Source organism: Mauremys reevesii, linkage group 11 (genome assembly GCF_016161935.1).
Source record: "Mauremys reevesii isolate NIE-2019 linkage group 11, ASM1616193v1, whole genome shotgun sequence".
Lineage (NCBI taxonomy): Eukaryota > Metazoa > Chordata > Testudines > Geoemydidae > Mauremys > Mauremys reevesii.
Window position 1 is genome coordinate 63,951,737 of NC_052633.1, and position 26,867 is coordinate 63,978,603.

Here is a 26,867-nt window from a genome sequence, read left to right on the forward strand (position 1 = left end):
CACTGTAGCTCCAGGGTTAGTTCAGCACATATCTCCAAAAAGGTCACTTTCCTCACCCTGAAAATCTCTTGCCCCTGCAGGTTCTCTTTCCCACCAGTCCACACTGGTTTCCCAAGCCCAGAAATAGCATTGAATGGGGTGAAGTTGCACCACAAATCTGTCCTGTACAATCAGTTGATGGGAGTCCTCCTCTTCTTCCATGTCCTCTCACTTCTTCCTGCTGCTGGAGGAGCTGCTGCTGCTGCCACATCATCTGTTCAGTGCTGTGACAGGCAAAGTCTAAAGTCAAATTCACCTGGTTTTGAGTGCTGAAATACAGCCAGGAGATATCTTTTTTTTTTTAAACTCCCATGTGTCCTCTGTCTCCACCTTGTACTTCCTTTCTGGTGGACTAGTCCATTTTTTGATTGCTGTGACCGTCATGGACCCAACAACGCTCTGTGCCGGTATGCTTTCAACTGTGAATACGTAGAGAATTACACCAGAATAGAATCTAATCTGAATCAGCCCTTCCAGGTTCAGCTGTGCATCTAAGAAGAAGCAGAGCACATGGAGATGAAATTTAGGAGTTCCTACATAGGTAAGGACTATGCAGTAAGAGAGAGTGTAGAAAAGGTGTTAAGGAAGAAAGGTCATTATGCAGAAATTAATACATAAATATTTGTGCCTGGAGTGGACAAACAAAGGCAGCAAAAGAAGTGTCAGCTATGAATACATTAAAATTACTTAGGCACTGAGAAATCATTACCAGGTACAAACACTAGCTAGATACATGCAGTTGGTCCATGGACCTTCCCAATTTACAAACCCTCTTGCTTTTCAAAATTATGATTATACTTATTAATATTTCTGCAGAGAACGGAGTTGAAAAAGAAGGCAACCGAGGTTCAGAAGTTTATCAGCATTCAGTAGCTTCACAAGCTGTTTTTGTGTGTCTCTTTCTCTTCTTGTTGCTAGTAGGATGTTCCTATACAAACCCTCCAGGGCCAGAATGTTTCCTTCTTGCTTCATATTTGGTGTTTTGCTCTTCTCAAAAAGCTGAAGGAGCTGTTGACTCATTGACCGCAGTAATGCAAGCCATGTAAGATCCTAGATATAAATAAGACCCTTGACTAATGGAGGAACAGATATTTCTGATTACAGGGGGATACTAAAATGAGGGGGATTCCTCCAATAGTTTCTCAGGGAGTTGCTATTGCCTCTCCAGCTATGCCAATTTCCAATCCAGCCTGTGATGTTACATCTATGAAGGGCAGCGACATCCTGATTACCCCAGAGTATGCAGGAGGGGAAGCTATGCTCTCAAGCAGACCCAATGTGAAGGTGAGTCAGAGGGCAATTGGCAGTCATATGTCCTGAAGCCTAGGTTACTGAGTTTGCAGGGAGTGTAGGATGAAGTTTGGACTTTGGATATGCCAATAATACTTGTTAACTCGAGCCTGTGATAAGACAGCTCTTTACTTATCATTCTCATATTATTACTCCTTACCCAAAAGCATTATTTGAATGCTATCAAATGCAATAAGAGGTTGTGCAAAAGTTGACCATTTTATTACTCAGTGAGTATCTTATTCTTGATTTGAACTATTTGGAATGATTTCATCACTGCCAGGGCCAGAGTATGTAAAACAGATTACATGCATTACATTTCACATTACCCTTTTCCTAAAGCTCTCTCTCACCGACTTTGTAGATGCACCTTATTTTGAATGGCTTGACTTGTCGTTCTCCTTTCTGCAATGAGGGCATATTGGTGATGGAAACCTTCCTTCCTCTAGTTATTTTGTTGGTGGTCTTTTGGTACGAAAAATGTTAGTGTGAATAGCACCCATATATGAAAGAAAAAAATAAGTTTACTGTGGTGGAATTCCGTTTTCAGACCCTACATACTCCTGTGATAATCTTTGTACAAAGTATGCCTATTGAGGTATCATTTGAAAACTCATAATTGGCTGGACAGTATTGTCCTGACAAAATATGTTTGGCAACCTTGTTATTAACCTGTGTTCCAATGCCCATAGCCCTGCCCAAGCAGATGTCGCAAACAGGTCTGTCCTAAATAAAGGACTGTATGCTTGCCTTAATTTGAATTTAAGCCGTAAACAGAATCAGCAAACAGGAAGGGAAAACAAAGGAAGCTCAAACAGGTGGAAAAAAAAACAGCAGGGAATATCCTTCCACATAAACTCTGTCTCCTGGTTCTCACTTGGTTCTCACCTGGGACTGAAACTATAAAAAAGAGGCACAAGCACCCCACCTTCCTCCCTGTCTGTCTCTGGCATTGCACCTTAGAAGACAAAGGAAAACAGCCATTGGACTCTGGGTGTAGGGCACAGGGTGGGGGGGTGCGGGTGGCAGTCCTGACCTAAAGAGTTTGGTTAGTAATCTGCTGGAGCATGAAAGCCTGATGGTACAAGAATTTAAGTAGATACTAGAAAGTGTTTTAGCTTTATTTTTCTTGTAACCATTTTTTATTTTTATGCCTCATTACTTGTACTCACTTAAAATCTATTTCTTTCTTTAAAATCCACATATAAAGGTTTGGAAAGATTAGATTTTTAAATCGATAAAATGTTGATTAATGTAAACTTCACCATACGCACACAGATCAACAAAAAACATTTCCACCAATAATAACTGAAATGTACAGATAGGCAGCATAAGAAAAACGCTGCTTCAGAACGTAATAGAGTTTGATTTAAGGCTAAATTTTTGACATATGATGTTAACAGTTGGTCTTGTAACAATTATAAAGCTTTAATTTTTTGAATCTTAGTGTGTACTGTCATTAAACAATTATTGTCTGACCCCCGATAATTTCCCGCAACTGTGAAAATGTAAATTTATGAAAAAATGCTTAAAAGTAAACATCTGTATTATCTGTCAAAATTATTTTTTAAAAAAAAATCAAGTTTTGCCAAGCCGAGAGAGGGGGGTATAGGTATGTATCTACACTGCTTAACCTAGAATTTCAAGGTTCTATCATCCATTAACTAGTCTGTGAGCCACAGGAATGCAGGTTGGCCTCTCCAAGACAGCACCTAGCACAACAGGGTCCTGGTCCATGACTTGAGCTCCTAGGTGCTACCATAATACAAACAAATAATAATTTTAAAGATATCAGTGTCCATTTATAGGCACTAAACAATCCCCATTATAACACACACGGTTTTCACATGCACAGCTTTCCAAAATAATAACCTCATGGCTGAGATCTTCCATGGCTGATCTTTGCCTAAAAGTGTTTTTGTTATTTTACTTTGAGAAGGTTGAGTAAAATCATTGGCTGACCTTAGTGATGATAAATGAAAAGAAATACATTTTTCCATTGATTAAAAAGTCCACAATTATCCTAGATAGGATTTTAAAAAATGATTACAGAAGGAAATTATATATATATACACACACACACACACAGAGCGAGAAAGAAAGGTGTTTCAAGACAAATAGCAGCAGCAGCAGCAAAGGGAGTAATTATGATTAATTATTATAGTATCAGCCAAATAGTCACCTCTTCCTCCTCTCAACCACTTTAGTGAAGGGTGAATTTCAACACATACTTAGAATTGAGCTAGTCCCAATTAAGTATAGACAATTTCTACTTTCCCATAGTTTTCTCTTTCAGAGCAACAAAGAAATTAAAGGTAAACAACTGTGTTAAAGCAACTTTAACATTGCAGTTAAATTGCAAAAGGTCAAGAAATACAAAAAGTTAATGTTTCAACAATAATGTAAACTTGGCTAGGTTGCATAGGTGTTGTATTATATTGGGCCTATTTTTCTGGCGAAATTTACTATACTACCATAAAATATACATGATTTACATATGTCATGTCTACAATTAATTCTGGGGTTTGAATCTACTTTTATTTAGTTTGATCTTCGTTAATTAATTTTTACATAAACAGAGATGCAGGTAATTAACAATTTAAAAAAAAATCAGTTTTCATAATAAAATGTTTACCCAGCTGGTTGTCCATCAAAAATCTTGTTTCTTCCTGAACCAACTTAGCCAATACCATACACCAGCTAAAGGCCCCTAATCACAATCAAAGTAGTGTCGGCTTCTCAAATCAACCAACTAGAGACTAAGACCAGATTCCTGAAGATATTTAGATGCCCATCTGTTTCTTTAGGCACCTAGTACACCATTTAGAAGCCACTGACATTTCCAAAGCCATCATTCAGCTGTCGCCTAATGCCATAGCCACCTAACTCCCCTGGGTGCCTAAATTTTCATTCATCAGCATTTTCAAAGCAGCCAAAGCACTACTGCCACATCTGGCTAACAAGCAACTCAAAGCCCTAGCTCAAGGCAAAACCCTGGAGGCCCTGAAGCAGGATTTTTAAACTCAGCAGGGGAATGCCTGTCTCACCAATGAGGCCTGAGCCTGTAGACGTGCTCTGAGCAGACTTGAGACATGTCACACTCAACAGCAGGCTGCCGGGGGAGCAGCAAAGCTCCCATACATGCAGTTGGGCAGAGGGAAACATGGGCCAAGTGTAAGATGTATCAAGTGAGAGCAAAAGACAGAGACAGTTTTGGCTGCGAAGGTAGGGATGCCCTAAGCAATTGACCAGGCTTAGGTGCCTACCTCCAGGAGGGTGTTTATGGCTGAGGATCCTGAGTGGAGGGAAGTGCCTATCTCTGGTCAATCAACCAGATCAGCTGCTTGGGTCTACCCAGCATTTCATTGCTCATTAGTTCAGCCAGTTTCCCGCTCAGCTTGCTGGTGTGATGGATCTGCAAAGTGAAGAAGTACAATTCACATTAACCCTCTCCCCACTGCATTTCCCTTTCCCTGAGCCAGATGAGGGGAAAGGTTGTGACCCAGGAAGTGGCGGGGCTCTGTTTTGGGAGTAGTGGCCACATGGAAGCCAGGAGCTGCAGGGAAGCTGAAGCCGTGGCTTCATGGCAAGGTAGAGAGCTGGAGAGAAGCTGAAGGCAGGTGAGCTGCATGGAGAATAGTCCATGAGTGCTGGACATTACAGTTGTGTGCAGGTCTGTGTGGGACTTATGGGAAAGCAGCAGCAGCAGCCGGATAGGGAGCCAGTGCAGAGGGGCCCCAATGAGAGACAATAACTGAGACTGGCTTGGCAACCCGCAAGCTCCTATTTGCTTTGAATAGACTCTGGACCAGAGAGGGCACCCCAGGCACTAGGCTTGAAGAGCTCTGACCTGACTCTCAATTGGACAAACACCATTATCACTCACTCTGGACTGTAACTGTTTAAGCCTCTGTACTATGGTATTTGAAACCTTTCCCCTTCCTGCCAGCCCTAGTAAAATAGCCTTTTCTTGAGCCATGTGTCTGCATGGTCACAGGGACCTACCAGGGCTAGCTCCTGAAAGCCCCCAGTGCTCGCTTCTGAGTTGTGGTGCACCTGCTCCTGTCACACTACTGGCACCCTAGAGCAGTCACTCTCAATCTTTCCAGACTCCGGCACCCCTTTCAGGAGTCTGATTTGTCTTGCGGACCCCGAGTTGCACCTCACTTAAAAACTATTTGCTTGCAAAATCAGACATAAAAAAGTGTCATAGCACACTATTACTGAGAAATTGCTGGCTGTCTCATTTTTACCATATAATTATAAAATAATCAATTGGCATATAAATATTGTACTTACATTTCTGTGTAAAGTATAAAGAGCAGTATAAACAAGTGATTGCATGCAATTTTAGTTTGTACTGACTTCGCTAGTGCTTTTTATGTAGCCTACTGTAAATTTAGGCAAATATCTAGCTGAGTTGATGTATCCCTTGGAAGACCTCTGCGTACCCACAGGGTATACGTACCACTGCCCTAGAGGTTTTGATGTACTCCTGCACTGAGCAGCATCAACCATTACACTGGCTTCTGAGGATGCCTTCCATAGGCGCCTAAGTCTCTCCATGCAATGTATTTAGCCTGGGCTCCTAGCTCAGGACCGAAAATTCCACTGGGAAGCAAGCCAACCTAGGGGTTAGATGTTATACCACTGAGCGGAGCAAAACCTAACCAACTACCTTTAAGGATGTGTGCCTAAGCTCCTGATTCTGCAGATAGTTATCCACATGCTTATCTTTACACACATGAACATTACCACTGGCTTTAGTAGGACTACCTGCATAAGAGTGGCCTTGATTTATCAAGAGAGCAAGGATGTGCCCAACCTTAAACTCAGAAGCAGCCCCATAGAAGTCAATGGGACTACAGTAACTCCTCACTTAACATTGTAGTTATGTTCCTGAAAAATGTGACTTTAAGCGAAACGATGTTAAGCGAATCCAATTTCCCCATAAGAATTAATGTAAATGGGAGGGTTAGAATCCAGGGAAATTCTTTTCACCAGACAAAAGATACATATATATATATATATACACACACATATACACACACACACATAAGTTTTAAACAAACAATTTAATACTGGTACACAGTGATGATGATTGTGAAGCCTGGTTGAGGTGGAGGAGTCAGAGGGTGGGATATTTCCCTTACTGCTAAATGATGAACTAGAAATTGGCTGAGCCCTCAAGGGTTAACTCTCTCACTCTACGAGGCAGCAGGAATGGAGGGAGATATGCACATTTCCCCTTTAAGTACACTGCCTCGTTAATTAGATCAGCTTGCTGAGACCGCATCTGCTGCAAGCTCCCTCCGTCCTGAGCCCTGGTGTGTCCCCCCTACTCTATGGAAGATGAAGTAAGCGGGGAGCAGGGGGTAGGAAGACACCCTGACATTAGCCCCCCCTCTTCCTTCCCTCCCCCCAGCACAGCAAGCAGGAGTCTTGGGGAGCAGCTCCAAGGCAGAGGGCAGGAGCGGCACATGGCAGTGGGGGGAGGGACAGCTGCAATTGCTAGCTTGCTGGGTAGCTCCTGCATAGGGAATTTAGGGAAGCGGGGAGCTGATGGGGCTTGGAACCAGGGTGGACCGGCAGCCCGCCCTGGTTCCGAGCCCCACCAGCTAGCTGCAATGGGCTGCTCTTCCTGCAAGCAGTGGATAAAGCAGGCGGCTGCCAAACGACATTAGAAGGGAGCATTACACAACTTTAAACGAACATGTTCCCCAACTGATCAGCAACGTAACATTAACCAGGACGACTTTAAGTGAGGAGTTACTGTACTCGCGTTTAAAGAAAGGCACAAGCTCTTAAAAACCTTGCTGAACCAGAGCCTTAGTGCATAGTGTTTGCACACTTGGGGCTAAGTCACACAAGGACCGGGTCATATGGACTTCTTACCCGGAAAAGAGTTTTGTGCAGTTTGCCCGAGCCTGAGTTTTCTTAGCAAAGCCACATGCAAGTGGAGTTCTCAGTCCATTCCCCTTCTTGTGGCCACAAAATGAGGGCTCGTCTGCACTGAAGAGTTACATAGACTCATCGACTTTAAGGTCAGAAGGGACCATTATGATCATGTAGTCTGACCTCCTGTACAATGCAGGCCACAGAATCTCACCCACCCACTCCTGTAACAAATCCCTCACCTATGTCTGAGTTATTGAAGTCCTCAAATCAAAGCTCCTGGCTCAAAGCCTTTTTATAGGGGCTGGCTGTGGTCTGTTTTGGGCGTGGCTCCCAGCTGTGCCTACTTCCCCAATCAGCCTAGTAGCTGCTTCTCCCCTGCAACTGCCCTCTCCCAGCATAGCTAAAAGAATGAGGAGTAATTGTGGCACCTTACAGACTAACAAATTTATTTGAGTATAAGCTTTCGTGGGCTAAAACCCACTTCATCGGATGTATGCAGTATATCACTCAGGTGGTGTGAAAAATCCACACCTAACCACCCATGTAGACAGCACTAGGTCAACGGAAGAATTCTTCTGTTGACATAGGTACCGTTTCTCGGGGAGGCAGATTACCTACAGTGATGGGAGAACCCCTTCCGCCGCTGTAGTAAATGTCTACACTGAAGTGCTACAGCAGCAGAGCACTGCAACTCTGCAGCTGTAGCAACTTAAGTGTAGACATAGCCTAAGGCCTGGTCTACACTAAAAAAATTAGATTGACCCAGTTTTGTCGCTCAAGAGTGTGAAAAATCCACACCCCTGAGAGGTGTAGTTAAGATGACATAACCCCTGGGGTAGAAAGCACTAGGTCAGTGGAAGAATTCTTCCATCAACCTAGCTACCACCTCTTGGAGGTGGATTACCTATGCTGACAGGAGAACCGCTCCCATCGTCATCAGTAGTCTCTACACTGAAGCACTACAGCAGTGCAGCTATGCCACTTTTGCATTTCAAGTGTAGACATGCCCTGAGACAATTCAATTTTCTTGCAATTATGAGCCAGGACAACACAACCAGTGTAGACCCCCACAAGATAGAAATATGACCTGAAAAATAAACATAATTGGTACAGGATTTATTGACTACATCCCATTTTATGATGAGCCTAAAACAGGGAACATAGGAAGTGTAAAATTTGATGACACAGATAATGTATTCAGAGGACAAAATTGTAGCAGTCCAACAACTAAAGAAAAAACCACAAGAATGAATTTTTTTACTGACCCTGCAAAATTTGCTACATGGTACAAAAGTGAAATGGAAAACATACAGTTCAGAATCTGGGGGAAGCATAGTCTCAGAATTCACTACAGTCTTGAAACAAAATGCAGATAATATACATTATAGATGATTTAAGCAAAGATTCTGGGATAGAGAGAATGCAAGAGTCTGAATTTACCATAAAAATGTGAAAACTACAGTAACAGAATTTTCAACAAGGAGAAAAATACTAGAAATAGAGTGTTATGAAAGAAAATTGTCTCTTCAGGAAAATGTATTTGTAAAGGAAATAAATTTAAAAGTCCTGGTAAAATTGCTACAGGATTAACATAAATAAGTAGTATTTATGGATAAATATATTGCCCAGAAATGGAAACAAGAGGAATGAGAAAAGACGTCTTAATCACCTAAATGCTACACATTGAGTAGGAGCGCATCAGAATTCAATACAGGTAGGAAAACAGAAGATAATGGGCCAGGTTCTGATCTTTGGTACACCCGTGTGAGGTCCCAATCCTACAAGTTATAGCCCATGCACAATAACTTGTGCCATCAGGGCCTAAATCTAGAGAATTTCCACTGAGGTCCATGGAGTCGCTCCAGACATTTATTGCTATAATTGAAATCAGAATTTGGCAGTACGGTAAGGATGTCTGATGATGCAGCAAAAAAACACAACTTCCTTTAAAAAAAAAAAAAAAAGTACTTTCTGCCGAGTGCCGAAGAAAATAAAGTGATCAGTAATTCATTGCAGGATGGGAAAGAATAAGTAAGAAAAGACAAAGGGAATAAAACTTTATGAGTGGAGATATTTTTGCTGACGGCACAGGTAGAGATAAATAACTACAAGCTTGCTGGTAACAGATAAGGATGTTTACAGTCTTCACTCACAATCCAAGGTGAGAGGCTGGAGATGTTGTAAATACAATGGGGTGAGGTGGGGGGGGATCTGTTAGTGCTGTGGGAAATACAAAACACATGCAGCAACTACTGATAGGGGAAGACAAGGAAGGGAACTGCCCTTCATTACAACAAGGAGACATCTAAAGGCTCCCAAGAGAGAGGTTCATTTATTTTATGTTTAGGCATTTCCATGGCTACTCATCATTGGGGTATCTGATAAGCCAACACTGGAAGTAATTTTAGGTCAGACTAAATGATCACAATGATCCCTTCTGGCCTTGGAGTCTATCAAAATTTCCAGAGTTTGGGGGCAGAAATCTTATGAGCCGTATGAAAATGTGATACATGTTTTTGAAAAAGTCTTGAGAAAATTAAAACAAGGGTGTATAATAAAAAGTGCCTTTGCAACACTAACTATAGTATTTACTACATGCTCTTATATCTATACCAGGGCATAGAATTAATGCAGGCTTGTTATGTATATATAACATTCAAAACCTGAGCTCAATCCTGCTCCCATTAAAATCAATGGCAAAATTCCCACTGACTTCAGTGAAGCAGGATCAAGCCCTGTGTGCTCCTAGTTCAGTAGCATTGAGCACTCAGAAAAGTAGAGGCAAAAGCCTAAAAGAAAGTGGAGTGATGCTTTCTTACTGTAACAACACTAGCAGCTGCTGCTGCAGACAACAATACTATCCTTTGCAGAAGTGAGGGGAAAATCTAACAGCAGGTGATATTTTCTTCCAAGGCTATTTTATTCTTAATGGAGCATGTGAGAGATTACTCACTGGTTCAGATTTTGTTCACAGCTCTGCTAGCATAAATCAGGAGCAGCTCAATGTAAAATAAGATTGGAATCAGACCCTCTATGTACACCCCTTACCCCCCACCCCCCACATGTGGAGATGAGGGTTTAGTGAGCAGAATGGATGTGTTTAACCTACAGGACAAATTGATGCTCCAAGTATTAACCACATCCAGAAACTTTCGAAGTGCCAGCTTAAAGCCCTGGAGGAAAAGCTGGTATTGATTGTATTGTATTTTTAGAGTAATTCAGGAGAACACTTGCTCTCTCCCCTTTTGAACATTTGGGGGCCAGAGGAAGGCAGGGTGTTCATACTGTGTAGAGTCTTCAATTCTGCAGTCACCCCACTTTTTTTTCCAAAGGAGACAGTGTTATCAACATTGAAGATTTGCCCCAGTAATAGCCATGAGTGGACAGCTACAAAAACAATCCCGACATAAACTGGCCAATTTACTGCAAGCAGTAAAGGTGCAGCTCACCCTTGCTTGAAACCAGAGTAAACTGTACCAATGCAAACTGCAGTGTATAGCAGCTTTGGTTGTTTACACTGCGATTTTGAACTGGTTTAGCTAGAACAGCGGCTTACATCCTCGATGCTGACAAAATCCAAATGGGCTCCAAAGCATGCCACAAGGCCTGGTAAAAGAGACGGGTGGGAATTTGTTCATTTCTTTAGCTTTGTTTTTCTTTGGTTGAGTCCTTTTATTGAGATTCAATCAACTGGGTACTTTGTTATTTATTTTTGCACATGTTTAATGATGTAAGGTTAGGATTTTCCATAAGGAAAAAAGTAAATCACTTACACATCCATCTCTTCATGATACTTTGAGCTCCTACAAATGAGTATTTTAGCTAATCCAAATTTGTTTAGTGGAGAGGATACCTTCATTTCTGTGCATATTAGGCTTTAATAAAACCTAGCACACGTTTTATAGCACTTTTCTTCTTCAAAGCTCTTTACGAACATTATCTAATTGATCCCACAGTGACTCTCTGAGGCGAGTATACAGTACTGCCAACCCCAAGAGTTCAAAAATCATGAGTCAGGCTTCAGAAAATTATGAGATTGGCTTAAACATCATAGGCTCTTAAAATATATATATTCATATGAGGAGCTTTCCATTTGCCTCTTGGTTTGTTAGCCTCCACTTGTCTCCAGTCATGTTTCTCTGCAACCATGTGGGCTGGAAAGTTCCGCTTTCATTTTTTAAAAAGTAAGTTCTCACCTCATCACACGCCTCCAGCAGCTGGGCTTTACAAAAAACACCAAACACCGCAAAATTCATGCTAGAAATCAAACAAGCTGGCAATACCACAGAGAAATATTGTTTTCCCTGCTCCCAGAAGCTTTGTATTTTGCTTCATCCCATTTTGTGTCCTTTTGTTTGATCTTTACCATTAACAAAAGCCAGATTTACCCACCGCAAGCCACACAACTGCTTGTTTTGGCCCCAATCCTGTCAAGGAACTGACTGAGGAGATATCTGAGCCATTAGTGATTATCTTTGAAAAGTCATGGAAGACAGAGATTCCAGGAGACTGGAAAAGGGAAAATATAGTGCCAAACTATATAAAGGGAAATAAGGACAGCCTGGGGAATTACAGACCAGCCAGTTTAACTTCTGTACCCGGAAAGATAATGGAGCAAATAATTAAGTAACCAATTTGCAAACATCTAGAAGATCATAAGGTAATAAGTAACAGTCAACATGGATTTGTCAAGAACAAATCATGTCAAACCAACCTGATAGATTTCTTTGACAGGGTAACAAGCCTTGTGGGGGAGGGGGGTAGACATGGTATATTTTGACTTTAGTAAAGATTTTGTTACTGTCCCTCATGACTCTCTCATAAATAAACTAGGGAAATGCAACCTAAATGGAGCTACTATAAGGTGGGTACAAAACTGGTTGGAGAGTAGAGAGAGTAGTTATCAATGGTTCACAGTCATGCTAGAAAGGCATAACGCATGGGGTCTAGCAGGGATCAAATCTGGGTCCAGTTCTGTTCAATATCTTCATCAATTATTTAGATAATGGCACAGAGTACACTTATAAAGTTTGCGGACGATACCAAGCTGGGAGGGGTTGCAAGTGCTTTGGAGGATAGGATTAAAATTCAAAATGATCTAGACAAACTGGAGAAATGGTCTGAAGTAAATAGGATGAAATTCAATAAGGACCAATGCAAAGTACTCCATTTAGCAAGGAACAATCAGTTGGACACACAAAGTGGGAAAATACTGCCTGGGAAGGAGTACTGTGGAAAGGGATCTGGGGGTCATAGTGGACCCCAAGCTAAATAGGAGTCAACAGTGTAACACTCTTGCAAAAAAAGTAAACATCATTCTGGGATGCATCAGCAGGAGTGTTGTAAGTACGACACGAGAAGTAATTCTTCTGCTCTACTCCTTGCTGATTAGGCCTCAACTGGAGTATTGTGTCCAGTTCTGGGTGCCACATTTCAGGAAAGATGTGGACAAATTGGAGAAAGTCCAGAGAAGAGTGACAAAAATGATGAAAGGTCTAGAAAACATGACCTATGAGGGAAGATTGAAAAAATTGGGTTTGTTTAGTTGGGAAAAGAGAAGACTGAGAGGGGACATGATAACAGTTTTCAGGTACGTAAAAGGTTGTTACAAGGAGGAGGGAGAAGAATTGTTCTTCTTAATCTCCAAGGACAGGACAAGAAGCAACGGGCTTAAATTGCAGCCAGGGAGGTTTAGTTTGGACATTAGGAAAAACTTCCTGTCAGGTAGTTAAGCACTGGAATAAATTGCCTAAGGAGGTGGTGGAATCTCTGTCATTGGAGGTTTTTAAGAGCCTGTTAGACAAACACCTGTCAGGGATAGTCTAGGATAATACTTAGTCCTGCCATGAGTGCAAGCGACTGGACTAGATCAGTGGCTCTCAAAGCTGATCCGCCGCTTGTTCAGGGAAAGCCCCTGGCAGGCCAGGCCAGTTTGTTTACCTTCCACGTCCGCAGGTTTGGCCGATCGCGGCTCCCACTGGCTGCGGTTCGCCGACCCAGGCCAATGGGGGCTGCGGGAAGCGGCGCAGGCTGAGGGATGCAGGGGCGGCTCTAGCAATTTCCCCGCCCCAAGCACGGCGGCACGCCGCGGGGGGCGCTCTGGCAGTCACCGGTCCCGCGGCTCCGGTGGACCTCCTGCAGACGTGCCTGCGGAGGGTCCGCTGGTCCACTTGGCGTGCTGGGGCCTGGAGCCGGCCCTGGAGGGATGTGCTGGCCGCCCTTCCCGCAGCCATTGGCCTGCGGCGGCGAACCGCAGCCAGTGGGAGCCTCAATCGGCCGAACCTGCGGACGCAGCAGGTAACCAAACTGGCCTAGCCCACCAGGGGCTTTCCTGAACAAGCGGCGGACGGACCGGCTTTGAGAACCACTGGCTAGGTGACCTCTCCAGGTCCCAGCCAGCCCTAGGATTCTAAGATTAACACACATTTAAAATTAACCAGCTCTGGAGCTCGTCACTGAACTGGCCAGGGCCGCTCAGGGGCCCAAATCGTAGCTCCAGGAAGTTCTTAGGACCCACCCTGGAGTGGACCAGGGAGGAAGGGCCTCTGGCCCTGCCCAGGCTGGAGACCCCAGACACGGGCCCCAAATCCCCTAGGGACAAAGGGGAGAGACCACAGGGACTCCGGGTGCTGCTGTCCAGCTCCCTCTGCTTCCACCCCTCCCCCCCGCTTGCCTCCCTCGCCCTCGCCTCTGCCCCCGGCTGCCTGCCGCCGCCCGCGCCCTTTCCCGGCTCCCCGCGGTCGCTTGTTGCTGTGCTCGGAGCGCTTCGCTAACCTCCGCCTCCCTCCCGCCCCTGTGGCCGCGGCCGCCTCCCCCGGGCTGCGCTGCTGCTGACTCAGCCAAAGGGGAAACTCAAAGGGCAGCAGCCAGCCCTGCCTTGCCGCAGCCCCCGGCTTCCCTGACCCCGGCAGGCTGGCTGCTGTCCCGGCCGGGACCCTCCAGCGCTGACCTGACCTGGGCGCGGGCAGCGAGAGAGCTTGTTGTTGTCAGCACCTGAGGCGAGGCGAGGCGAGGCGAAGCAAAGTTTCTCTCGGGTCTGCAGGCAGCCGGAGCCAGCATGACAGCTATAGCGGTGCAGGTAATGAGGGGACTCCGGGGCCCCGAGTGCCTGGCTGGGGGGGCGGGGGGAGAGCTCGGCTGTTTTGACTAGACAGATGCAATCAGTGTTGATGCAGAGACGCTGGGGTCCTGCTGTGGTTTTTTTTTCCCTTTGTTCTCCCGCTGGAGGCTTAAATGTTTATCACTCTGCGAGCTCCGCTGCTGCTATGCTGAGTTCTTGCTACCTGTTGCTCTTTGTAGTCTTCTCTGTGCACCAAAAAACTTCCTCCAGATGTACCTTTCCAGGTCCCTTTGGAAATAAACAGGAGAGCTTCTCTAGGAGCTCTGTCCAGAGCAGAGGATTAGTGCATTAGTCTCACCCAAATAATGGAAAGTGATCGGGGTTAGGAAGGGATCTATTGCCTTCTAAATCTACTCTGACCTTTCCTCGGAGAGATTTCTTAATGACCGCAAAGTGTACCCAAAAGCTGTATTCTTACTGTTCCGTGTCTTAGTTTAAATCCGCTCAATGATCATTTAACACTAAGCCTTACTTTTTACTGGCTGCAGGACATACTAGTACATGGTTGTTAGTATAATATGTGGCTGGGAAGTGCCTAGGTCTGGAAAAATGATTTGCACCATACTGTAACAACAAGAGTTTGCTCTTCTATAGAAAGCAAGAGATTTTATAAACAAGTGGCTATAGTGTGAGACTTGTCTATCCAATTAGTCTTAATACTAATTCATAAATCAAAGTTGGTCCATTTCCCTTCCCTACCCCCACAGTATTGTGTGTTGTTTACAAAGTCCTCCATCCCTGATATGTATGACTCTTCCTGTAAGCGTCTTGTGACGCTTTATATGAAAGATGATATTTTCAAAATGAAGTAGGAGTATGGTGAAAGGAGGTGTTTAAGCTTGGTGAGAACTTGCTGACAATGAGATCTCTTAAGCGGTGGAACACTGTAATCTCCCAAAGAAAGTGAGGGAAGCCCCCTCATTTGAGAAATTTGAGAACTGAGGCAAGGGGGGAAGGGATAGCTCAGTGGTTTGAGCATTGGCCTCCTAAACCCAGGGTTGTGAGAAAAAATCCTAGAGGGGGCCACTTAGGGATCTGGGGGCAAAAATCAGTACTTGGTCCTGCTAGTGAAGGCAGGGGGCTGGACTCAATGACCTTTCAAGGCCCCTTCCAGTTCTAGGAGATAGGTATATCTCCAATTATAAAAATAATAATAAAAGTAAGACTGGACCAAACTGTAGAACACATTCTGGAGGAATCAGTCCTGCAGTGGCAAGGAGGCTGACTGGACAAGCTAATCAGTCTGTACAGCCCTAAATGGTGTCAGGTGTGCATTACAACATGCCGTGCTGCACCACTCTGAAAGAAGGCTTGCTGGTTGTATGAGAACATACATATTGATGCTAGCAGTAGTTAGTCATTTGGGGATTTAGTTCTACTTATTAAGCCCGTCCATGTCAGAACCACCAGATATGTCAGTCTGAAATATCCAATTAAAGCCAGATTTCATTTATTTTAAAACAATTCCATGTATTTTTTAAATATATATTGACCTAATCAGTGTAGCATGTGGTGGGAATAAAACCAGACAAATATTAGTTGGTAACAAGCCAAACTCATGCCCACCTTTACCACCACCCCAGAAAATTAAGTATTCCAAGCATATATAAAGGAAGAATGGTCTGCTGGGGTTAACACATAGGCCTGGAAAACAGGAGACCTGAGTTCTATTTCTAGTCCAGACACAGACTTTCTCTGACCTTGGGCAAGTCACTGCACTGCAAAGTTACTGAGATTTAAGACCCATGAGTAGGAGATACAGAGTCCAAGGTTTTATGCAGCCTGGGTGTATTTTGTCTTTAGCTATCGTGGAATGCATGGTTGAAAACCTACCTAAGGGGAGAGTGGGCAAGTGCTGGGGGGTGGGGGAGGAGAGCAGCAGAATGCAGGGAGGCACAGAACAGCCTGTGAATTTGGGCTTTGGAGGCACCTGCTCTCACTGACTCACAGGCAGTAGATTGGCAGGGGTAGTGTTATAAAATATTCCCTGTCAGAATTTGCTACTTTGCTGTTATTGAGCACACTTGAGTGACACACAGGCAACCCTAGGTTACTGAAATAGCCATACTTGCCCCAGGCACCCAAATGCTATTTGCACAGGGGATTGGAGTAAGTTAATGCTGACTTAGTCAGCAATGATGTGCATGCGGTTTAGTAGTATATAATACGGTATTTTTGAAAGGGACTGACTGTAGAAGCTGCTGAACACTTGAAAATCTGACTCTAATTGTGGATATTGAGCACCTGAAAATCTGGCTTTAAGACTGTAATCTTTGGGGGCAGGGATTGTCTTTTTTCTTAGGAGTGTGTATTGTTCCTAGTACAATCGGGCTCTGATCTCTGACTAAGAAGTGTCAGTTCTGCCTTTATATTCCAGGATAATACAGGATTAGTATCCTGGGACTGACACGGCTATAGGTGCACTGTGTAGGATGATACACGACTGTGCAAAGTTCCAGCATTATGACTCAATATCTTGTGGATATCTTTGTACAGTACAATAATTGGAACAAAATCAGAAATTGTTTCCTCGTGAATAGAATATTCTGTGAATGTATAGGCCCTAAAAACTGAGTACACTGAGCACTCACATACAATTTTAAAAACAACTCAAAGGATTAAAGATTTTAGAGTCTCATAAGTAACATTTTAGTGTTCATGTATTACTGTTTTTAAAACTCTTGTTTTTAAAACCCTCTTGGCAGGTTCAGTATACTTCTATCCCTACCGTTTCCATTAGGCAAACAATTTTTTCCCCACTTTCCTTTTGGCTCATACGCCAAACACTGCTCTGCATCATGTGTTTCCTGTTTGTGTTCTAGCACCATCAGCAGTGTTAGCCTCACTCTAGGGATAAGGATTGTTAGTGACCTTGTGCCCCATTGTCTGGCTAGTTGTGGAGTGGCTGAGCACAAAGGATTGTTCACCCTACACAAATGGGGCTGTTTTAACAATTGTAGTTTATTTTTGAGAGAACTGGATTTAAATAACACAGGTCAGATGCTGCTTCCCTGGCTTTACTCCTACTTTACTAGTAGTCCCATTGACTTCAGTGGGATTACTCCTGGTTGTAAGGGACTGTTAAAATGAACAAGGCTATCACAAGCTGCCCCCTAGTTTGAGGGTTCAGGCCCACACTCCTTATTCAGACAAAACTCCCATTGACTTTCCCCGAGTGCAGTGTTGGGCTGATGATCTAATGGAGACTACTCTACAGATTCCAGTAGTTATAAGGCAGGTCAAAGCATGATCCTAAAGTTATATGGCAGCTCTCTTTTTAATCTCTGAAAAAGCATATTACAAATTGTTTCATGAAGCGAGTAGGCCTGAGTCTCTTTTCACGAGCACAAATTGTATATCAAGAGGAACACCATTGAAATTGATGGTGTAACACCAGTTTTTCACCAGGGTAAGTGAGATGGGAATCAGGCCCAGTGAGTGTTCACATTCATGAAGGCTGGGTTTCTATGGAGACTGCAGGAGTAAATGCACCCCAGCCCCCATTCTCCCCTTAGGCTCCTTTGACAATCTCAGCCTACATCTGGTGCATAGGAGGCATTGTTATCTTTAAGGTTGTAGTCATTTCCACTGGAACCTCCTCTTTTCCATGGTTAGTGCCTTTCTGAAATTTCAGTCTTTTGGTCTGAAATTTTCCATGCTTGGTTTCTGTTCCAAGGGTGATTTTTTTTTTAATTTGAGCAGAATCTGTGTGGCCATCTTTGAGTGATAGGAGAGTGGGGGGAAATACACATTTCCCCATGTAAAGTAAGTTTTTATTTTCAGTACAGTAGTGTCTCAAGGCCCCAGGGCTCTATTGCTCTTGGCATTGTACAAATACACAGTCAGAGACAGTCCCTGCCCAAATCTAAAGTCCTGGTCTTGAAAACACGTCTGCAGGTGCTTAACTTTCCATAAGTGAGTATGTAGTGAGGAGTCCTGCAAAGTCAGCAGGACCATTCACATGTGCAAATTTAAGCACATGCATAAGTATTCACAGAATTGGGGCCTAAATGGACAAGACAGACAAAGTGAAGTAGAATAATGACTTGCACAAGGCTGCGGTCAAGCAGGGAAGTCAACACACAGCACGAGTCCCATATGTTGCTTCAACCACAATACCATTCTTCTTCTCTAATTTTAAAGATATATATATATATACACTGCAGGATCTATTTAGTCAAACCTGAGATTAGGGCATTAATTATTATTATTATTAAGCATGCATTCACATTATTTCTAAAGCCTCTCCATTTTGTTCCTAGGACTTAAATATATCTTGAATAGTAACTAAAACAGATGAATTTTGTAACTTGTTTTCTTTTGTAATATCTCTTTTAAGGCACAGAGGTTGCTTGCTCACAGAAGACCCAAGAAATCATTCTTTGAGACGTTCATCAGAAGCCTCATTATTTTGTGCGTGGCAATAGCAGTTGTCCTGTCATCAGTTTCAGTTTGTGATGGCCACTGGCTTTTTGCAAAAGGACAGCTGTTTGGACTGTGGCACTTCTGCACCGTAGGCAACAGCACCATATTGAAATGCGTCACTGATCTGAATCAGGCCAGTGTGGAAGGGATTAATTTTGGAATGATTCTTGCAAGAAGTGTGGTGTCTCTTGCTGTGGTTGTAGCAATATTTGGCCTGGAACTTCTGATGGTCTCCCAAGTCTGTGAAGACACTAATTCCAGACGAAAATGGTCAATGGGATCAATCCTTATTCTTCTCTCATTTCTCCTGTCCTCCAGTGGAGTCCTGAGTTTTTTAATCCTCCTGAAGGACTACATTACCTTCCTGGGTTTCACACTGACCTTTTGGTGTGAGTTCATTGCTGCCTGCCTCTTCTTCCTTAATGGAATGAGCGGACTTCACATTAACAACATAACATACCCGTGGAACAGAGCACGAAAATTCTAGAACTGATGGGAGTATTCTGCTTTTGTGTCATCAACTTTGCCAGTTAGACTGGAAAAATCAGTCAAATGAAATTGGGAAAGAACATCAGGTTTTTAAAGTCATCTGCAAAGAGAAAAGGTTTGAGACAGTCTGAGAATTTCATAGGATGTAGCCACAGTTCACTGAGGATGGCTGCAGGGGAAAAATTAAGACCTGCTCTAGTTTTAAATGAAATTTTCTGCAGTAGTAGATAACAAAATAAGGAAAGACTCCTATTTTGTTTTAAATTTAAAAAAAGCATCTGAAGTGTTTTATGGATAGAAGACCTGAAAATTGCAATCTACACCAGTTGTTTTAAAGTACTGGGGTCAAACACTCTGTGTGGTGCTTTTGGGTTTGGTATTGCTTTTTCTCTCCCTATCTTCAGTTGCTCTTCTTGAGTATGTGAACAGAGCGTGAGGAGGAATGCATGCCCAGCGTGTTCAGCCCGCCCGATGGAGCTTCATTTCAAATTGGACAAACTATTTGTCTGGTCACATTTATTAGCGTGGCATATTGAAAATCTTTATCAGGGTTTCACACCCCATCATTCTCTTCACACGACATGAGTGAAACAGGTCTGAATCAATGTTAATTAGCTCATGTTTTCCAACTGTCACTCGTGTCCCCTATAACTATCCCTTCCATATATAATATATTAGAGGTTTGGGGTATGTACATCCACTATGGTTAGGATATAGGGCCAGAGTCTCATTTTGTCTCCAGCCCCTAGCAGCACAGAGGGACTGGATTGTGGATATACATGGCCAGCAGATAAGGTGAGCAGATAGCAGATGTGAAAAATCAGGATGGGGGTGGGGGGTAATAGGAGCCTATATAAGAAAAAGACACAAAAATCGGGACTGTCCCTATAAAATTGGGACATCTGGTCACCCTACCAGCAGAGAATTCCATGAGGAAAAGGGAACTAGCCACTGGCATAAAGCCAACAGTGCCTGCTCCTGCACCAGCCACCCTATTCCAGCCTCTTCTGGTGTAGGCACTCATGGGATACTTTAGTAAAGGCCAGTGCAGACGGACTCAGAATCAGGGAGCTCCAACTGGCTCCCTGATATCCCCACCGGGGCGACTTTGGCCCATAGGGTTAATTAAAGTTCAGCCTTGCTATTTCTGATCATTCATTTGTCCATTCTCCTTTCACTTCGCTCCCAGGACAAGCATGTCTGAAGAGTGTTAAGCTAGCTGATGTGATTTACTCCACCATGGTGACCCTTCACCCTGCCTTTTACCATAGACGGTCAGAATTATTCTGGTTACACAATACCAATAATTCCCAGTGAGTCAACGGGAATTACTGCACCCATGTAGCTAGAGAAATAAACTCATTCACTTTGCCATGTAGAGGCTCTTCTGTGATGAGAAAGAAAATCTGTAGACCTGACAATTTAGACAGAATGATTTCCCCTTGTGATTTAAAATCAGGAAACATAAAAAAATAAACTTCCCCAAAAATGAGGTAACCAGAGGGGCTGATTCTGCATTCACTGAGTGCTGGCGTAAATCAGGAGTCACTCCAGTGAAGCCAGTGAAATTGCTGGTGTGATGGAGACCAAAATGCCAGGCCTAAGATCTCTAATTAAAAAGACGCATAAGTTCATTACAGCTTTAAAAACCCTGCAAGTTGTTGATGTAGTAAAATTAGTCAAGCTGTCGACAGTCTAGTCAAGTTCCTGCATGGCTGGCAGAAGCAGAATACAAGCATCTGAATTTAGTGCTTGGAGCATTGCTCCAAATTCTTTTCAATATCCTTCCTGTTTAAAGTAGAACACTCCATTGATGATGGACTAAAACATTTAGAAAGTGTTTCACAGCATCTGATAAAATCTATTTTATGTCTTTCTGGAAAGATTTTTTTTATTTCTATAAAGACAAATATTTAAACATGCTCCCTCTTCATAGTTATATTGAATCAATAATTCTTGAGCAAGGCATTTAATCTCCTGTACTACACCAGTTTCTTAAACATACTCTTCCACCCAGTGCAAACACACCAGTATAGTTTGTAGAATAAATGAACTGGAGAGAGAATGCTACTTATGTGAGCCATGAATAAATGTCGTCCTTTGTGCAAATCTGTTCTGTAAAGCCAAGAATCATAAGCACTGACTACATATATTTTGTAATCTTGTACAATGCTCTTAAACTGACCGCTCATTTTCTAATGAGGAAATATTCTCATATTTTCTTTTTAAGAGATGTCAACTTTCACAGAATAAACTCCTAAACCTTTTTGTGTTCCTCATCAGTACGGTGGGAGTGAGTTTTCAGTCCAGATCTAGATATGTTTGTCTTGTTCTGGTAAACTTCCATTGTTCCCTAGCACCCTCGTTTGTATGTCTTTTTGATATGATAATGCACTAAGCTAAGTTACCCAGAGTAACTACTGAATTTTATCTTTTTGCAATATTGGGCCTATTCCTGCATTCCTTGTGCACCTAAAACTCCTGTTGCCTTCAGTAGGAATTTGGGATGCACAAGGAATGCTAGATACATGCCCCTGGATCTGCCTATGACATGCTGCACTGTGATCCTAGCTCTTTCTCTTGTTTAAATAAGGTGCTTTTGCTTCACCGAATTGCAGTTTGTTTAACGTAACTAGAAGCTGAACCTGCAACCACTTAACTCATGGGAAGAGTCCAATTGATTTCAGTAGGGCTACTTTTATGAGCAAGCGTTTGCAGGATCAAGCCCCAAATTGTTGCACATTGGTTATATCAACCGTGTCAGTCTGTGGAGTGAGTGCCTTAAGCCATCATTAAGTAGTGTTTCAGTATGTAGTACTGGGATATAAACACAAAGTACCTCTGAGCAGGAGGAACCGGTGATGGAGCACTTGCATGAGATCCATGACCAGTGTATCCAGGGTTTTGTGGAGACACAACACTTGATGAAATTACATTCCTTCTTGGTAACTTCAAAACAATGGCTATAAATGATGTATGCACTTTGAGGCCACCCTTAACACTAGCAAGGATTAGACCCAGGATGCTCCTGTCCTGCTTCTTTTGGAAGGAGGAGGGGAAAGTGGACCATGAGTTGTATATCCTCACTAGTCACATATAAAGAGGAAAAATCAGAGAATGAGTTAGAGTCCACATGGGACACATAACAGTTGCTTGTGCTTAAGGATGGTCCTGTACAGTTTTATGAATAAATTAAAAGTCTTTTTTGAAAAAGTCCCCTACTGAAAGAATTGTGCAAAGTTTCTGTCTGTAGCTGGCTTTGTCTAGCAAATTATTGTGCTTGATTATTACATTGTGATTATAAGGTATATTTTGTTAGTAAATGCTGTAGAACAGGCTAATACTACTGTTCCTTTTTCTTAGGCTGTTGCATCTAATAAATGCCTGTATATACAGTAGTTTGTACCTTTTCTAAAGCCTAAGACAAAAAAAAAAGGTTGAAAGTCAATATTCCTGAAGTTGATAATGTTAAATAAACTACTTTGAAATAAGAGGACTATTCAGTTCAACTATAATTTGTTTGTATGCAACCTTATGAATAGATTTTATCTGGATTCCTCATTCCCCCCACTGCTGCCCCTTTAAATATATACATAATCTCACATGTGTATGAAGACACACACACACTAAAGAAAACTGATCAGAAAGGCAGCTGGAGAAACTATTGCCATTACATCTTGATCTATACTCAAATATGGCTAGCTGGTCTGCTGTAACCTACACCCACTTAATATCTAATATGAAGACTACTCATGTCCCCCTTAGCCTGCACAGTCAGGCCAGCTCTCTGTGAGCGGAAATGCAGTCTTTCATGTAGATTAGGGGCAACACCCTTGACCCTACATAGACACACACGCATGCACCTCCCTTCTATTACATATTGTTTTACCACACAATTCATAGGGTTGGAAGGGACCTCAGGAGGTCATCTAGCCCAACCCGTTGCTCAGAGCAGGACCAATCCCCAGACAGATTTTTGCTGCAGATTCCTAAATGGCCCCCTCAGGGATTGGACTCACAACCCTGGGTTTGGCAGGCCAATGTTCAAACCACTGAGCTATCCCTCCCCTCATCAAAGAGGACTCTAGAAAGACAGATTTTTTTTAAAGATCTTGGAGAGTAGTTTATCACCTGACCAGGGACTTGAACCCTGAACCCTCAGATTAAAAGTCTGATGCGCTACCAACTGAGCAAGCCAGGTTGTATGTCCTATCATGTATTTTTAGTCTTTCTCCTTGCCCTCACTAGGCAGCCACATTACAAATGTTGCCTCCCCTCCCATTTCTATATTGGTCTTTGAGTTTGGGATACTGGCAACTAAGTGAAATATATAAGGATGACCTGAGCTCTGTTCCAGAAGTTTTATTTGGAGGTTGTGGTGCTAGGGGCTAGGTCCCAGGATTGTGAGTTAGGACTCCTGGTTCTACCAACAAAATTTACATGTGGTTGTAGGCATGTAGGAGGGTGTGGCCCTTCCTTGCTGTCAGTATCTGAGGGAGGCCATGCCCCTTTGCTGTCACACCCCCGGAACAAGACTTAAAAAAGGGGGAAGTTAGCAGTCTCTAGGGCTCCAAACCTGAGGCAGGGTAGAGAAGAAAATAGTTCAGGGGGCCCAGGCCAGGGCAGGGCACCAAACAAACAGTGTAGCATCCTAGCTTAGTGGACAGTAGACCAACACAGGTCTCCACCGTCTCCCAGCCCAGGGCCCTAACAGTGGCACTGCCACTGGGTCAGTGGGGATCCAGCCACAACACGCTGACCTAGAATCAGCCAGCAGTGTAGCCAGACAGTAGTCAGCTGCCTCTGGGCAACTTCCTCCCCTCCCCTCAGGGTGTACCTGAACCCCGAGGTCATCTTCCATCTCCCCAGGGTACCCTGTAAGCAGCAACCCCAGCAGCCTCTCAGCATCAGGCATGTCTGGCAGTTTGAGTAGCTCGAGTGAGTCCTCAGGACAGCAGAAGTTTTCTACAGGCTCTGGTTCCAGCAGCAGGCTGGGAGCATCTGTCTCCCTCAGCAGCTCTAGCGCAACTAGCTACAGACCCACCTCTTATTATTCCTATCCTGCCCTTTTGCTTCCAGCCTGATGACGGAGGCCCTCCCAGTTCCACCATCCCCCGGGGTGTCTGGCACTCCCTCGCTGTCAATTTCTGAGGAAGGTCACTCCTCTTTGCTACAGTGGTTTTAGACAAGGCAATCAACATCTATTTTCCTCATTTATACAATGGAGATAATACTTTCCTAGCTCACAGGGGTGTGATCAGACTCACTTCTTTAATGGCAGATTGAGAATCTTTTCTTCCCATTGGTGAGCAGTTACTCACACCAGGAGTCACATTAACTTCAGTGGGAATACTTGTGCCAGGCAGTAAGGGGTTTGCAGTCTTTCTAAAGGGCTGTAAGATGAAAGATGCTATAGAAGTTCAATTTATGACTAACAAATGTCACTGAAGTGCAGCATACTGAACATAAGGGAGCGATGCATTGGCAAAGGAATGCATCTGACCAACGAACCCTGAAAATGGATTTTCTGATGGTCAAATCATATTTACATTCGTTGTTCAAGGGCAGATAAGTAGCCCCAGGTGACTAGATTCAGAATTTTGCATGAATTCCTTTTATAATCATTTTGTCCTATTCCCCATTGTAATGTTTCCTGAGAACTATTTTCCTATTGATTTTTGTTCAGTTCAGTACACACTTCAATATGAGTCTCGTGCTGTAGGAATTCACGCAGCTGCCTTCTGTCTCCACTACAGCACCAGTGCTGTTAGCAGAAATATCCACAGAGGGCAAACAACAATTTTGCTTACTGCTTTTGAAGAGCAGCAGGGGGAGTGCCCAGTGTGTGCAATAAACTGATGGCTTTTATGTTCAGTTCTCAACACACATAGTACACGTGTCTTTCTGCATCTGGGGCTTAGATGCTGCGGGCCTGATTTCAGAAGGGCTGAGCCTCCCCAACTTCCACTGAATACAATGGGCCTTGCAGGTCAGGAAAACAGATCCTGTACTGATTAATGCCTTTATAAATGCCCAAAGTAGAGTACCAGGAATATGGAATGTGGAGAACACTTCCTGTAACAGGGTTAAGTAGATCAAACAGAATGACCTTTTAAAACTCCATTTGGTACTAGAACGCCAGGAAAAGAAGTGGGAGAGAGAATGCAGTTTTGTGACTGCAGAGGTTGTTGTGATCAAACCCTGCTTGGGTAGGTGTTTATTCCAGTGCATGTTGATGATAGGATTCACCTTTGATCTAAAAGGAATTCCATGACCTATAAAATTTACACCAACACTGACTCACACGTAGCCGTCTGCTGTCTTTGGGTACCTCTCCCCTTTCACCATATTCTGAGGCTAAACCCTTCCATTGATATGTAGGTTTGCAAATAGTTACATCAAATAACAATTGGCATTAATATTCAAATCTACATTGATTACTTCCTACTAAATCTCTTGACCTACAATTTTGTATTCAGATAGAAGTAAAGCTTTTCCCTACAAACATGCAACAATCAGAGGCATTGAATTAACTGATAAATGATTCTGAAACTGAGAACGTACACACTGTTTAGCTACTCTTGTTGGTTTTGGTTCGGGTTTGTGTATCTGTGTGATGGAAAATTTGGATGAATGTTTGTAACTTTTTGGCAGCATCTGGGATGTTGTGAGGGAGGGAAATTTAATTATATGCTACATGGCCTGGGGCTGAGTGACTCACAAAAAGCCTGTAGGTTCTATCTGTTTGGGGTAAGTAAATCAGACATAGAGATGCTTGTCTTCGTCTGTGTCAGAGAGCGGTGTAATGTAATCGCCCAAGCACAGGGCTAGATGCCAGGGACTCCCAGACTCTAATTCTCCTTCCTTTTGTTGCTGTGAGTAAGTAAGACTAAGTTTACACTCAGAACGCTACTGCAGCACTTGTGCCACTGTAGCACTTCAGTGCAGACACTTACTTACAGTGACAGGAGGGGTTCCCTGCTGCTGTAGGTAACGGGAGGCAGTAGCTATGTCAATGGCAGAATTCTTCCATCCACCTAGTGCTGTCTACACAGAAGGTTAGGTCGGCTTAACAACGTCTCAAGGGTGTGGATTTTTCACACCCCCAAGAGATGTTGCTATGCCAATGTAACTTTTCTGTGTAGACTAGCCGTAACTTAAAGGGACACCATCAACTTGAAATTCAGCCATTTTCAAAAACACAAGTTAACAGTGGTTCCAGGTTGTAGGCCTACTCCTGGGAAGCCCTATCAATTTGTGTGATTTTACACTGGCATCTTTCTTTTTTAAAAACATTTTTGTTTTCCTGTTGGTGGATGACAACATCAACAGCAAAGCTAACTGAAAATTGAGGGAAACGGTGAAACTGACTTTACACAAATGTCAGATTGTCCATCCCTTTCTTCTAGTGATAAGCCTTTTCTCACTCAAGTAGTTTCACTGAGTCATAGCACAGGTCATATGAAGAGATGCTCACCAGAAAATGATGGGGAAGCAAAGGGAAGCTGTGTAGGGGGAGAGGAGGCTGGGGATGCCAATGGGTGAAATTTGAGGTGCATTGCCCCCTCAAACAAAGGCGAGTGGGGGGAATGCAGGGTCATGTGCT

At 43.3% G+C, this 26,867-nt stretch overlaps 1 protein-coding gene and 1 long non-coding RNA gene across 2 annotated transcripts; one reads left to right on the plus strand and one right to left on the minus strand.

The window, feature by feature from the left end:
- Nucleotides 1-278: 278 nt before the first annotated feature.
- Nucleotides 279-14,242, minus strand: LOC120374690. Its single transcript, XR_005586207.1, has 2 exons — nt 14,182-14,242; nt 279-530 (listed from the first exon to the last, which is right to left on the minus strand). It is a non-coding gene; the product is annotated as an uncharacterized LOC120374690 (long non-coding RNA).
- TMEM37 (transmembrane protein 37) lies at nt 14,166-22,757 on the plus strand. Its single transcript, XM_039494746.1, has 2 exons — nt 14,166-14,305; nt 18,687-22,757. The coding sequence occupies exons 1-2, from the start codon at nt 14,285-14,287 to the stop codon at nt 19,257-19,259; spliced, it is 594 nt and encodes a 197-aa protein (XP_039350680.1). The 5' UTR covers nt 14,166-14,284; the 3' UTR covers nt 19,260-22,757.
- Nucleotides 22,758-26,867: the final 4,110 nt, after the last annotated feature.

What these genes read in the sequence shown, in the direction of transcription:
- TMEM37 (XM_039494746.1), top strand. Translation starts at nt 14,285, where the DNA reads ATGACAGCTATAGCGGTGCAG. An exon ending in TGACAGCTATAGCGGTGCAG is followed by an intron (nt 14,306 to 18,686) that starts GTAATGAGGGGA and finishes ATCTCTTTTAAG; the next exon opens with GCACAGAGGTTGCTTGCTCA.